Source organism: Podarcis muralis, chromosome 1 (assembly GCF_964188315.1).
Source record: "Podarcis muralis chromosome 1, rPodMur119.hap1.1, whole genome shotgun sequence".
In the NCBI taxonomy this organism is placed as follows: Eukaryota; Metazoa; Chordata; class Lepidosauria; order Squamata; family Lacertidae; genus Podarcis; species Podarcis muralis.
In genome coordinates this window covers 33,902,720-33,917,895 of record NC_135655.1, presented here as the reverse complement: position 1 = coordinate 33,917,895, position 15,176 = coordinate 33,902,720, and the positions used below count along the sequence as shown (strand labels likewise).

Sequence of the window (15,176 nt, the reverse complement as noted above, 5' to 3'; positions counted from 1 at the left end):
CCACCTGCCTAGTTCCTGTTTAACTTTCCGTGCCTGGGTACTTTTTGGTTCCCTCCAGTCACACTAAGTATAAATCCTTCAGGTTGCAAGTGTGAAAGGACTGTTCTGCCGCTTCCTCTCTTGGTTTTGTTTCCCTAGAAATGGTAGCATCGTTTTCTCCTCTTCAGCGTTGGGAGCAAGGTGGGGAAGAGAGGATTTGACAGGACTGCGTGTCCCTGGGACACAATCAATCATAGAAACATGGCATCATAGAATCATAGAGTTGGAAGGGACCCTGAGGATCATCTAGTCCAATCCTCTGCAAAGCAGGAATATGCAGTTGCCCCATACAGGGATCAAACCTGCAACCTTGGCATTATCAGCACCACACTCTCTTAACCAACTGAGCTATTCCCTCTGCTTCTGATGTTCACGTGCTGAGGGCAGTTATTTTGTAGGCAAAATGGTACAACACACACATACACACCACCCGTAGAGATCAGCAGGCTTGGGGGAAGGTTTGTGTAAGTACATAACAGCTTTAGAAAAATAACTTCATGCTTTCTGGTCCTGAGCAGGATGGCTCCTGCAAAGAAAGGTGGTGAAAAGAAGAAAGGAAGATCAGCCATCAATGAGGTGGTTACTTGGGAATATACTATAAACATTTGCAAACAGATCCATGGCGTGAGCTTCAAAAAGCAGGCTCCTCGTGCTCTCAAGGAGATCCGTAAATTTGCAATGAAGGAGATGTGGACTCCTGATTTATGCATTGACACCCGCTTGAACAAGGCTTGGCAAAAGGAGTAAGGAATGTTCCTTATCGTATCCATGTGCGTTTATCCAGAAAACGCAATGAAGACGAGGATTCGCCTAATCAACTGTATACAGTGGTACCTCAGGTTAAGAACTTAATTCGCTCTGGAGGTCTGTTCTTAACCTGAAACTGTTCTTAACCTGAAGTACCACTTCAGCTAATGAGGCCTCCCGCTGCTTCTGTTCTCATCCTGAAGCAAAGTTTTTAACCCGAGGTAGTATTTCTGGGTTAGCGGAGTCTGTAACCTGAAGCGTCTGTAACCTGAAGCATCTGGAACCCGAGGTACCACTGTACACTGATCACATATGTGCCAGTTACCACTTTCAAAAGCCTACAGACTGTTAATGTGGATGAAAACTAATCTTTCATTGAAATAAAAATGTTATGACATAAAAAAAGAAAAGAAAAGAAAAGAAAAGAAAAGAAAAGAAAAGAAAAGAAAAGAAAAGAAAAGAAAAGAAAAGAAAAATAACTTCATTGCTGGGGATGGGGGTAGAGACTCTAGAACAGCTTAATGGGGACTGAGCATGCTCAGTGACCATGAAATACTGATGAGGGGGGAGATAGGAATGGGAATTCAGTGGGAAGGAGAATGAAATGGATATTCCTGAACAGGAACACTCCATACAGCAGCATTTTGTTTTCAAAACCGAATTCCTGTTCCAGTAAAGATAAAAACTTTTTTAGAGTTGCGCCAGCAGCTTAGGAGCAGACATCATCTTGTGATCCCGATGCTGCTCATTTTCCAGTTTCCTGCAGGAGGTTTCCCCCTCACGTCACTGCTTGTTAACGTTCAGATGACAGGCCTTGCTTTCTTAGAACGGGGAGTGATGTCACCCACATGAGTTGCAGCTTTTAGTGCTGGTGTGCTGGGAAGTCCTTTAGTAACAGCAGAGGCTGCCCCTCACCAGTTCCCAGAATTCCTTGGGAAGAGGGACCAATCATTAAACCACTCTAGCTCTGTGAGGAGAATGGAGCCATACATAAAAATACAGTGGTACCACAGGTTACAGACGCTTCAGGTTACAGAGTCTGCTAACCCAGAAATAGTACCTCAGGTTAAGAACTTTGTTTCAGGATGAGAACAGAAATCGTGTGGCGGCAGCAGGGCGGCAGCAGGAGGCCCCATTAGCTAAAGTGGTACCCCAGGTTAAGAACAGTTTCAGGTTAAGAACGGACCTCCAGAACGAATCAAGTTCTTAACCTGAGGTACCAATGTAGCTCAAAAACGGCTTGTTTGTAATTTTGTTTAAAAAAGCTCAACAACTTTGGGAAGAATGAAAAGAAGCTCAACAACTATCCAGTTTTTCACTGTATGAAATAAGGCAACCCTATTTCAGCTGGCGTATGTGGGAAGAAGCAATCTTTCAGATAAGGGCTTTATAGGTTAAGGCCAGCACTTTAAATTGTGCCCAGAAAAGAACTGGAGATTGATACAGCTGGTAAAGCACTAGCCTAAAATGCCCAGTTGTTACGGCCTTGTTTTGAACAAACTGCAGTTTCCAGACCATTTTTAAGGGCAGCTCCAATATACAACACAATGCACCAGAGCATTGTGACTGGAGTGTGGGTAACTCTAAGCTCTTTCTATCCAGGTATGGGCATAGCTGGCTTATCACCTGAAGCTGATGAAAGGCACATTTGCATAGAAAACCTAACACAGTACAATAAAACACGAACCCTGACAAGTAGAATAAATGTCCACACATGAAAATTTCAAAGCAGACTGAGGAATTGTACAAATGTAAATTGCCTGGCTAAATAAACAAAAGCTCCTGAAGTAGGCAGCAGGCGGGGGCCGTTGCTAGGTACTTACAGGACTCGATGGGAGAAATTTGCATGGATACATAGAGTGCCTCTGGGCAGATTTAGATGGGTGCCTGGCCCTGGCAGAGGTCTCAGCTGCAATGCATTTTGCAGTATGCCCTATTACAAGATCATGTGCCCTGTCATTGTTCATGTTGGCTGAGGATGATGGGTGTTGTAGTCCAACCATGGATGGAAGGCGCCACATTAGCTACCCCCACTGCAGGATTTTTTAAAAAAGCCTTTTTAAGCTTAAAAGGAGGGGGAAGGAACAGGAACCTGGGGCTCAGCACAGAATAACTAAGGGCTTGGGCCCTGAGCCTTTCCAACCACCCCCCTGGTGTCAGGGGTACCTCTTGCATCTCCTCCATAGCTGCTGAGGTCCTCTCACAAATATGAGCTTACAGTATCTCCAAATCTGGGAGAATTTTATACAGCTATTAACCAAATGAAAAACAACAAAGCCAGTGGACCTGATGGGCTATCTGCTGAAGTCCTCAAAGTGGGCGGAACTGAACTTACACAACAACTTCACAAGCTCATTGAAAAAATTTGGGAGAGAGAGGAGATCCCAGAAGACTTTAGGGATGCCAAAATTATTACCCTTAAAAAAAAAAGGGTGATAGAACTGATTGTGGAAACTATCAAGGGATCTTTTATTAGCTGTGGCCAGCAAAATTCTTGCAAGGAAAGTCTTAGCAAACTATCTCCTAACTATATCCAAGGTGACCCTTCCTGAATCCCAAAATGGTTTTCGACCTTCTAGAGGGACAATGGACATGATTTTCACCACTCGACAGCTTCAAGAAAAATGCAGAGAGCAAAACCAACTCCTGTATTGATCTGTATTTATTGACTTGACTAAGGCCTTCGACACTGTAAATTGCAATGCCCTGTGGACTGTCCTTCTGAAAATTGGCTGCTCAGATAAATTTGTTAACATCCTTCAGCTCCTCCATGATAATATGACAACAACAATCACAGATAACAATGGGTCTCAAAGTGAATCATTCACAGCGGGATCGGGTGTTAAACAGGGTTGTGTTATCGCCCCAATTCTATTTATTTTCATTGCCATGATCCTACACATTGTTGAAGGGAAACTCCACACTGGGGTAGAAATCATATACTGAACAGATAGAAAGCTCTTTAATCTGAGTCGACTGAAAGCAAAGAGTAAGGTTACCATAGCTTCTGTCATAGTGCTTCTGTATGCTGATGACAACGTAGTGTGTGCACACTCGGAGGATGACCTCCAAACCATCCAAAATATCTTCTCAGAAGCTTATGAAAAGCTTGGCCTATCGCTCAATATCCAAAAAACCAAAGTGCTGCACTAACAAGCACAAAACAACCCCTCTGCTGCACCCCAAATCCAACTCAATGGTGTAACATTGGAAAGTGTCAATCACTTTTCCTACCTGGGCAGTTATCTTTCCACAAGGCTGACAACGATGCTGAAATCCAGCATCGCCTGAGTTCTGTGAGTGCAACTTTCTCCCGATTGAAGCACCAGAGTATTTCAGGACTGGGACACTCTCAGGCAAACCAAAATGCTTGTTGACAAAGCTATTGTACTACCATCCTTACTGTATGCTTCTGAAACATGGACCACTTATAAACACCATCTCCAACTCCTCGAAAGATTCCATCAACGGTGTCTCCGGGGGGAAAAAAATCACCTGGGAAGACAGTCAAACTAATGCTGGAAGAAGTAAAGATCACAGCAATGATTCTTCAACATCAACTTTGTTGGATTGGTCGTGTTGTTCCGATGCCTGATTATTGTCTTCCAAAGCAACTACTCTATTCCGAACTTAAAAATGGAAAGCGTAATGCTGATGGTCAACAAAAGACTCTCTCAAGGCAAATCTTAAAAAATGTAGTATAAACACCAACAATTGGGATGAGCGCCGCAACCTCAGAGTCGCTTGCGACGGTCAGGGGTCCCTTTACCTTTACCTTTTAGCCTGTGAGCACTCCAATTGGAGAACAGCCTTTACCAAAGGTGTCATGGACTTTGAAGACGCTCAAACTCAGGATGAAAGGGAGAAGCATGCTAAGAGGCAAACCCTCTTGGCAAACCCTCACCATGATCAACTCCCACCCGGAAACTATGTCCCTGCTGTGAAAGAATGTGTGGATCCAGACTTGGCCTCCACAGTCACTTACGGACTCACTGTTAGGTCCGTTTTCATGGAAGATTTTACTCGGCTATGAGTGATTGCCAAAGAATAAGAAGACCTCTTGCACTCATGTGCTTCTCATAGGGAAAGTGCTTGGAAGAGGGCACTTAAAATCATAGGAAGCTGTCAGGCCATTGGTCCATCCATCACAGTAGTATCAACTGCACTGGCTGGAAAATGCTCTCCAGGAGTGCAGGATCTCTGTCCTACCTGGAGATGCTGGGGCTGAATTTAGTACCTTCTGCATGCAAGCAGATGCTGTACCACTGAGCTGTAGCCCTTTCCCAGATCTTCGTATTGCACCATACACAGGGAGATGGGCATAGCAGAAGGGCACCTTTGCATATTTGGATCCCAAGCCATTTGGGCCTATAGATAAAGACCAAAACCTTGCATCAAGAAATGAATAGGCAACTGGTGCACATATTTTAAGTTTGTGAACAAGCCTGGGCTTCACCCGTTAAAATTCTGGCAACCAAATTATGCAATAATAAATCTTCCAAGTCATCTTCGAGGGCAGCCCCATATATAATACATTATAGTAATCCATTATAGTAATTACTGTGGCCAGACTAGTCCCACTCAGGAATTTATATTTGTGTATGTATTTTCTTGCATTTATATCCTGCCTTGTTTTCCATTGTGGGACCCAAGGTGACATACATGTGGTTTCTAGACCAGCCCTTTCAGAAGGTGTGTGACCATGTCCAAAACAGCCTGGAATATCATTTCCCTTCAGCTAGAACTATCTCTCCATCCACAATGCCTCTGTCTTGCCAAGATTCATCTTCTGTTTATGGGCCTTCATCCAGCCCATTATCACATCCAGGATGCAACACCTGTACAGCCTCACCTGACTGGTTGTCATAAGGATACTATTGACTCTTAACTCCAAGCCCTCGAATGACCTCACCCAGTGGTTTAATATAGAAGGAAACACAGTGGAATCCTGCAAGGACCCATAACATAAATGGCTGAATGCCTGGACTCCCTGGGTAGGTAATTGGAACCCCTGAAATCTTGCACCACTTGGATTCCAGGCACTTACTCAGGGTTCGTGTTTCCTTCAGGAAGGAGGCACAGCAGAGACTGTGTGTCTGTATGATAAATGGTTTGTTTGCATATATATACAACCTGAACCAACAATGCAGGGTCTTGTTTCTCCCAGAGCTACAGCCTTGGATTCTATAAAAAATCAGGCCTGGCTCTCTCTTCAGCCTTTGGCTTCTAGCTCTTATCACTCACCTCTCCACTCTGACCTTTTGTCTTTCTAACTGATAGACAATTGAGGGAGGGAGGCCCACCCATTTGTATTCTGGCACAGAGCCACTCCCTTTGTTAGCTTGATGACTCATACTTAGCGGGCCATTGCCAGGCTGGCCTGGCCATTCCAGCAATAACATTCATGCTGGATACAGAAATTAGAAGGGAGCCTAACCACCACCACCCCCTCCACAGAAATAATTGCAACCATTTCATGGAATCAAGCAGAAATCCTCTACATCTACAACGTTCTGAGAATGGTCCTGCAGGTAGGAGCAGAGTCAACATATCCATGTGCAAAGCTGCTAAGCAGACGTGGTCAAGGAGGAGCTTAGGGAAAATAAAACTCTCAGAAAATATGTGCTTCCAAATCCAGGTTTTCTATCTTTCCGAACAGCTGTTTTCAAAAAAAAATTATGAGCAAGACAAAAATTCCTCTGAAACAGCAAATGAAAAGATGGGTCAGATTTCATGCATTTTATGTGCAGTATTTCCGACATAGTATTGCTCATGCAGAGCTTCTGAAATAATAGCCAAATTCCAAGTATTTCTATAAATACTTTCTAGAATTGGCACATTTTAAACAAATAGTTTTAAGCAATTATTAAGACGGGCAATAAATAATTTGTCTCTTGGACTAAATTTGAATTTCTGCGAACTTTGGCCCTATACTACTTTTACAAAACAATGTTTTTTTAACTCTTAAGGCTACATACATTTGAAATCATGCACGTATTACAGTATCTGTGGAAGAGGTACATTGGTAATGTGATAGATCAGGTGTGTCCAAAGTCTATTTTGGGGGGCCTAATCCTGCCCGTCGGTTGATTTAATTCAGCCCCTGTGGCAATATATGTCCTCGGGTAAAATCCTGGGGTAGATAAGCTTCATTGTAAGTTCTTGGTTTTGATTTGGGGGAAATCTATATTTTTGTATTTGAAAACTATCATGCTCTTTTAATATTTTTAAAATAAAACAGGGTCCATTGTTCAGTAAATGAGCTGTTCATGTATCTGTCTTTCCTTCTCCATGTGTAGTAATGTTTTCTGATCTATATTGCCCCTCCTTATCCCTACTTCCTTTTCGCCACACCAATAACTACCAAATCCCTCGTTTAAAATAATAATCATCATCAAATACCCAATTCAAAACGAGTAATTCAATTTCAGAAAGTTTCTGCAAAATGAGTTAAATTATACAACGGTTACACAGCGTGCTATTTCAAATGAAAAGCTGCAGAATTTTGGTTTCTTCCTTTAAAGTCGAATTCAGTTATTTAACTGCAGGCTGAATTATGGATAACCAAGTATACATTTTCTTCTTCCACCAGGAAGTTTCAAGCAATGACCTTTGATCATACAAAGAGAGGAATGGGAATAACCCTGACTCAGAATGACACTTGACTTTAATCATTTCCATGCTGCTAGAGTTCCAATGCAAAGCAGAACGGAGCTAAATCTCCTGATTCAGTGTTCCTCATGCAAAGCAATTGAGGCTAAAGTTCAGGGGCATTTATTGAAACTGTTAACAGCCTACCAAGAACCCAAATTATACAAATTCAACACAGCCTCAGGGAGATAATGGGAATGGATCCAGCCTGCAATCCTGGCTGACATCTTCTCTTGCAAGAGGGCTGGGGAACCTATAGCCCTACAGATGTTGGAATCTCCCATCAACTCCAACCCATATGGCCAATTGTCAGGAATGATGGGAGTTGGGAGTCCAGCAACAGCTGGAGGGTCACAGATTCCCCATCCATGTCTTATAAACTGCATTGATACAATGAGACTGGACTAGAGGAAGAGCCAGTGTGGTGTAGTGGTTAAGAGCGGTAGTCTCGTAATCTGGGGAACCGGGTTTGCGTCTCCGCTCCTCCACATGCAGCTGCTGGGTGACCTCGGGCCAGTCACACTTCTCTGAAGTCTCTCAGCCCCACTCACCTCACAGAGTGTTTGTTGTGGGGGAGGAAGGGAAAGGAGAATGTTAGCCGCTTTGAGACTCCTTAAAGGGAGTGAAAGGCGGGATATCAAATCCAAACTCTTCTTCTTCTTTTTCTTCTTCTTCTTCTTCTTCTTCTTCTTCTTCTTCTTCTTCTTCTTCTTCTTCTTCTTCTTCTGTGTTCACCATGTGAAGCTTCTGCTACTGCAAACCACAGGATACGCTATTAAACCCACTGGTGTCAACAAGGAAATCCCACAATGCTGCAGTGAAAACTGCAGTTAAATCAGCTTGCCCGTCTTCAATGTATTAAGGCAGCCTGGTGAAAGAGCTAGGTTTAAGGAAGTTTGGACACCAATATTTGTAAAGCCATTATGTGGTTGACATCTGTCTCGAGAGACAGCTGAGTGAACCTCAGGGGTGCAAGTCAAAACGCTGTGTCAGGAACACCAAAGTGACCTCTCTAGGGCGCAAAGCTGGACAGTGTGTATAGAGGTCCTGGGCTGCCCAGACTACAATAACCCCCTCTCAGCCCCGCTGATGTGGTCCAAAGGAGAGCAGTATGTTTGGGACCAGCTTGGCTGCAGGAGTTGCCAGGAGGTGTACAAGGAGCCACCCAACCATTTTAGGGACTCCACTCTGAATTTCTGTAGGTTTTACTCCATAGCTTTTTCTTCTCCTGAAGATACCCTGTAGTGGAGTTTCAGGATCATTTTTCCTTTGCCTAGATGGGCTACCTTCCCAGGTTGATGAGCCCCACTTGCCCCTCACATCCTTCTACATGACACGCAGAAGCCTCCTTCTTGACCACTGTTAGCCTCATCTACCCCTTTATATGCTGGCCATATAAAAGCAGCAATATGGTAGTGAAGATAACCTAGTAAAGCCAGGTCAGGTAATAACTGTGGGCAACACACCAATGGCATGGGGCAAACCTCCACCTGACAAACCTGAGGCATGAGGGGTAACTTCAAATTGGGAGTTCTCGAAAGACCCTGTGGAAGGGTCCAGGAATACCTGTGGTGGACACTTGACCAGTGGATACATACCTGAATGGATAATGGCCAGGGATAATGGCTTTTATTTGTGGCACAACCTGGTAGAAGTTGGGCCTTGACAAATCCCAGAGATTTTAATTGGGGGGAGTTAAATACATGCTTTAATTTCTCCACGGAAACCAATGGGACTGCAAAGAAGAGCCTTATGGCACCTAACATACCATGAAGGATAACGGAGGCTTTATATTCAAAGGAACGCTGACAATTGATTGATGTGATCAGAAATGTTTTTTGAATTGACCTGGCTCCAATATGAAAATGAGTAAACAGCACGTGGGTGCAAATATACCCCTATTCGTCCCCCTCCACCCCCTGCCCTGGGTTACTAACACAGGACACTAGTGGCTTTCTTTAATGTGAATGTGTGCAAGAATGAACCAATTGCCTGAGATGTTTGATTTAACCTAACTGGGCATCAGAAAGGAGAAAGCGGGTGAGCAATTCTTCAGCAGGGGGAAAGAGTTTCATCAATTCAGTGCATTTCTCATTTGATTTGATTTTTTAATAAATATACACAAGTACCAAAAAAGCTATTCACAAAATATACAATATTTACACACAATATACATATTGCAAAGCATAGGGCTTGCAATATACAGCCTGAACGTTAAATTGCTACCCTTTCCTGTGGATGGAGAAGAGGACATTCTTTGGGTTGCAATCGCTCTGCCTGCCGTGCAGCACAAAGGGCACCTGAGCTCAGTCTTTGGGATGGATTGTTATCAGTCAGTCAGAAATATATGGAATGTCTTCCAAAAGGACACAACAGATGGTGACCTGGGCCAGCCCCTTTGTAGAACATGCAGTGAATACGTAGGTGAACCGTCCAAGTTCTCACTCTGTTCGTTTATTTGTACAATCTACTCTCTGGTGCAAATGAGCCCAGGCTTCTTCTGGTGTCTGACAACCAAAGTTCATTCCTGCCCGAACTGTGCATTGAACTGCAGGCAGCACCTGCTGTTCTAACAACATGCTCTGTACTGTGCTGTGTGTTCAGTAATTGTTCACATTTTGCTCGCCTCTGCTTCGTGCAACGCTCCCACTTTAGCAAGGCACATGTCGTCCGCCAATGATGCAGTCGTCATACAGGAGCTAGACGAGGGGAAGAAAAAGCAAATCAGGCTTAATGGAAGGCTTTAAGAAAGAGCATGAAGTAATTCTCTAAGGGGAATACAGGGCCATTTCCCATTATCCCAAGGAAGTGTTCCATTAAATTTAGCTGCACTCACATGAGGAAAATAGCACCTGATAATTAACACTAGAGCCTGCATTCTAAAAACTTTAAAAAATCTGGGAGCTGCTACATGAGTAATAACTCAGTAGTTATACCTTACTGTAATTTTAAATCCACTTTTGAAAATTTATTAAAAGATGCCCTAAATCATAACATGTCAAATGCTCCCCTAAAGCCAGTTTTCCTCCTTGTGTGAAGTCAGTGCAATGATTTGCTAGAATCAAATGAATCTAATCAATGCATTTTCTATACCTTTGAGTATTCAGTGCTTACACCAATGGGTGACTGGTAATAACTCTGTTACCAGGCTTATACCTTCAAGGTGTCAAAGGCAAGCAAAACCTAGTCCCTTGTTGTTTACAACTGCTTCCTAACAACCTTAATGGGAATTGTGTGTGCAAATTATGGTAGAAATCTCTCTCTTGCATAGAATGGAGAAATGGCCACTCACTTCATCCTCTGTGAACTCTGACTCCGATTCACAGCTCTCTTCGTCTTCACTTTCTGGTAGCATCTGCAGGTCCAACGTCGTAAACTGCCTCAGCTGCTCCTGTATGAAGGAGTTGTTTCTTCCCCATGTGAGCTGGTATGGAGAGTAGCCCTGGTAGGTTACTTTGTTTACATCCGCTCCGTGTTTCAACAGGAGCGACACCAGTTCTTGATTCTGTAGATCGACAGCCAAATGCAAGGCAGTCCTGCCGTTGCAAGGCTCCTGTTTATTGAAAAAGAAAAGAAAAGGGTGCATTCAGTTAGGCCGGACACATGCTAAGATGTTCATTCTCAAACTGCTGGGACAAACAAGGCTTGCTTGTTTGAAAATGGCAGGTATCTTACCTGAGCATTGACATCTGCTCCCAAGGACAAGAGGCGTTCTACTATGGCCAGGTAACCTTGAATAGCTGCCAGATGGAGACACGTGTGTCCTATGAAACAGAAATGGAGGCGATTAAATTTCATGTCATACAAGTCATTCCAACACTTGGCTATAATTTTCAAATCATATACGCTATAGCCATTTAAAGATGGCCTACTCAGATCAAAGAAGCTTGATTATTTGATTCCAGTCGCTGACTACGAAGCAAAGCAAGAACAAGGAACACCCTCCCCCCCCCTTCCTTGGCTGACACTTGCTATACAGAAAGAGCTGGAAAGAACTCTCTGAATCACAAGGCAATGTAGCACAGTGCCAAGGGCTGGAGTACCCAGTGAGCTGGCAGCTCAGAATGTGTGCTTACCATTGTAATTGGACGACTGTAGGATAGAGTCGATTTGTTGTTTCTGGCAGTACTGTGTGAGGACACCGACACCTCTGAGAGAGCCTTGTTCGCAAACGATATGCAGCGGGGTGTTTCCTCGGAAATCTCTGATCTCTGCGTCACATCCAGCTTTCAGAAGAGTCTCTGCGATTTCTGGCTGGTCTGTTATCACTGCCAAGTGAAGTGGAGTCTGCAAATTGGAAGTTGAGAAAGCATTATAGTTAACCAGAAAAAAGAAAAATCTCACAGACTAGCCATTATAGTACACAAAACAGTCTTCTTAGTCATCACTCCTGAACCCACTTCTTGAGGAAAGTATGTTTTTTTCAGGATCAACCACTTTCCATAAATCCTTTGAAAAGTTCCTCGATGTTTTGCTTTTTGTCATGCGATACACTTCTGAGAGAACAATCACACTGTTGCGTTGGTGGTCCAATCCTACTATACTTGGGAGCCAACCATGAAAAGCCACTTCCACAAATTGCTAATTTAAAGCTCCTTGTAGCCTGAAAGACTTGCCCTAAATAAGGCAGAGGGAGCGTGTGGCTCTCCAGTTGTTGTTGAACTTCAACTCCCATCAGCCCCAGCCAGCATAGTCAAGAATTAGGGTTGAGAGTAGTTGTAGGCCAGCAACATATGGAAGGCCACAAATTCACGCCCATTTTCTTGGGAGCTCAACCCCATCAATGAGCCAAGGTTATTGATGGGGATAATTATGCTAAAAGGTGGCAATTTTATGAGTTACTTAAACCCCTTGAATTTCTTCCTAAATTTATCTTTTCCTCCCACCAAAAAATGTTTCTTTTGGAAAGCTTCCAAGTCCCCTAGGGCACCATGTTTGATCCCTGCAAGAGAGGAAAGAAAACCCTGCCGGGTAAGTACCTGGTTGAGGTTATTTTGGGTATTCAGGAAGGCTTTGTCTCGTCCTGCCTGGCGAATGATTTCCAAACTCAAGGCCTTTTCTTCATGTATAATTGCCAGATGGAGAAATCTGCAAAGAGGAAAACGGTGGGAAAAACCCGATGGTGAGTACTTAAGAAAGAAAGAAAAAACAAAGGACAAAAAAAATTCCCAGCCACCTCTTGCTAATCAGCTCTTTTGCTCTTGCTCGTCATCCCGCGGGCAACGTGCCCAGGATCCGAGTCATGATGGAGGAAGAACATCAGCCTCAGCGGCAAGAGAGGCGATTTCGAAAGCCTGGGGTTTTCGAAGGCGCGTGCTCTCGCTACCTGGTGTTTTCCGCGGAGTTGTTGTGAGCTGAGTGTTCCGGGCAAGGCGCCAGGGACTTTCCAGAGCGCTTCCCCCCTCCCGTGCGCCCCGCCCGGCGCCTCCTTCAAGCCCCGCCCCCCTCGCAGCTTGTGAGAACACCCCGTCCCGGCCCCTATCCGCTGGCAGCCGGCCCAGGCGGGGAGGGGAAAACCCAGACTTGCAAAAATCCCCGGGCTTTTATGTAACCAGCAGAACGCGAGCGACATCAAAGGACCTCTCCCCCCCCCCCGCACACCCCGCGTTCTATTATTAAAGATCTACATAGTAGGCTCCTCGCTCCCCCCTGCAAAGCAGCCTGTGCAATAAACACAAATGCGGATGGAGTCAAAACACGAGCACTAAAAATCTACATTATTGTGAGTAGGTTTTTTTAAAAATGCGTTTGGCTCGCTCTACTGATTGTTCTACTCTGCTCGGTCAGTAACTCAGAAGTAACTATTATGAAGGGCCCGCTTTAAAAGAGCCAGCGAATTTCCTGAAAGGTCTTTTTCGCCGCTGCAAATGCGTAATTCCCGGGGCTTCACTGCGCTCAAGCAAGCTGAAATTCAACCGCGCACTGCGTGCATCCTCGGGTCTTTTGCATGCATGCCGCCATGCTAACCTCTTTTAAAAACTAAAGAGGCGTTTAAATTTAAAAAGCAAATTTGTCGCCTTTCAAGGGGGAAAACAAATCAAAAGGATCGCTGTCTTCCTTGCAATGCCCAGCTGCCCCCACCCGCCACATTTCCTTCTTCGCGATAGTCCCGTGCTGCATTTTCTAGAGATTCCTTCACATCTAGGGAACAGAGGCCACTAGGCTCTTAATCAGATTTGCTTGGAAATAAGCCCCATTAATTCCAACCAAATCTATTTCCAAGGAAAAGCATTAAGATCACCACTTTGCTAACTTCCGAGGGAACGCGAGGCAAAACCGCCCACAGAGGTCGAAGTTCCGATCCCCTTCCCCGAATTTGCAAAGTCCTCCAAGACTTACGTGTCTCCGTCTTCGGTCACTTGCAGTTTCCAAGCCTGGGCGCCCTGGCCGGGGCCGCTCTGGAGCCCCGCGGAGGCTTCCGCCGGCTCGATGCGAATGTCTCTCAGCTCGTTGACGAGCTTCTCGTACTCCTCCTCCTTCATGGAGTCCAAGCCGCTGTCGTGGCGGTCGTCCTGGACCAGGCTGAGCTGCCTGTCCTTCTTCAGCGCGTCCCGGGGGTGGTTGTCCATCGTTATATCCATAGGGTAATCCAGGGAGCCGGGGCTGAAAAACATGGCCTGGGCGAGAACGAGCCGCGGGTCCCGAAGTGTGCAGTTGCCTTGCGAAGTCGTGGCGAGAAGCTGGCGGGCGGCGGCGGCGGCGCTTGCCTATACAGCCTCGGCGGAGGGGATTTCTGCGCCGGGGCGGAGCTTGCGCGCTCGGGAATTTCCCGGCCGAGTCGGGCCAACTAGTTCAGTCCTGTCTGGAAGCTGCTGCTGCTGTGGCAGCAAAGGCTGTGGCCGAGGAATTCCCTTCCCTAGTCACTCGCTGGAAATTTTTGGCTTTTTCCACAGAAGGGAAAGTTTTTTGGATGGCTTTCTGTGACTAAGGCGCCCACCCCACCCCTCGAGGCCTTCCACTCCTCCCGGCTTTTCCTCGATGGGCTTTCGGGATATGCAAAAAAGGAGAGAAAAGAATTTACGATCCTTCTTTTTGGGATTTCCCTCCTGCCTTGATATTTTAGATAGATATAGCCCTAAAATGCCCTGGTATTTTGGTAAATATTCCTGGCCCTGTTTTAAAGGGGAGGAGTGGAAAGAGCAGGCAGGCCTTGCAGGACGGACACCGGCACTTAATAGGGCCACAGTGCAATATTTGTAGGGGTGCCTGAACTTAGCACTGTGGAGGAATAAGCCCCACATATATTGCAAACGACACAATCTTTCCAATATTGCAGAGAATGCTGCAGAGTGGTGAAGCGCAAGCCCTTTCCTTAAGGCCACCTTTTTGCAAAGGAGTATGGTGCACACTGAGGACTTGCCAGATTGTGGGTTGTGTGTGTGCCCCCCCCCCCCCGTTAAAAGCACAGGAACTCAACATGAAAAACATTGTAGGATTGCCCTGGCTTTATAATAGATGTACATTGCACTTTTGCGTGATCCAAAGCAGCTAACACAAAACACTACGCAGCAGGTTATTGAGTTCTTCTCAGCTTTTTATTAATTATATTGATTATACAACATGGTTAAAGAGCAACAATGGGTCTCTGCCCTGAGGAACTTACATTAGGACCTTCCTTTGGTTGTCTGCACTGGAAACCCCGGGCCTATGAATAGTGGAATGGGCTTTACACGTCATTGTCCAAAGCATGTTCTGGGAAAATTTCAGGGTTTATTTGCTTCAACCGAGTTTCTGAAGAA

The 15,176-nt window shown here is 45.1% G+C and overlaps 1 protein-coding gene and 1 pseudogene across 1 annotated transcript; one reads left to right on the top strand and one right to left on the bottom strand.

The window, feature by feature from the left end:
* The first annotated feature begins 548 nt into the window (after positions 1-548).
* On the top strand, positions 549-1,169 carry LOC144327472 (large ribosomal subunit protein eL31-like; annotated as a pseudogene).
* An 8,355-nt stretch (positions 1,170-9,524) lies between these two features.
* Positions 9,525-14,157, bottom strand: NFKBIA (NFKB inhibitor alpha). Its single transcript, XM_028720688.2, has 6 exons — positions 13,777-14,157; positions 12,417-12,525; positions 11,514-11,724; positions 11,113-11,201; positions 10,730-10,990; positions 9,525-10,136 (listed from the first exon to the last, which is right to left on the bottom strand). The coding sequence occupies exons 1-6, from the start codon at positions 14,049-14,051 to the stop codon at positions 10,089-10,091; spliced, it is 993 nt and encodes a 330-aa protein (XP_028576521.2). The 5' UTR covers positions 14,052-14,157; the 3' UTR covers positions 9,525-10,088.
* Between the last annotated feature and the right edge of the window lie 1,019 nt (positions 14,158-15,176).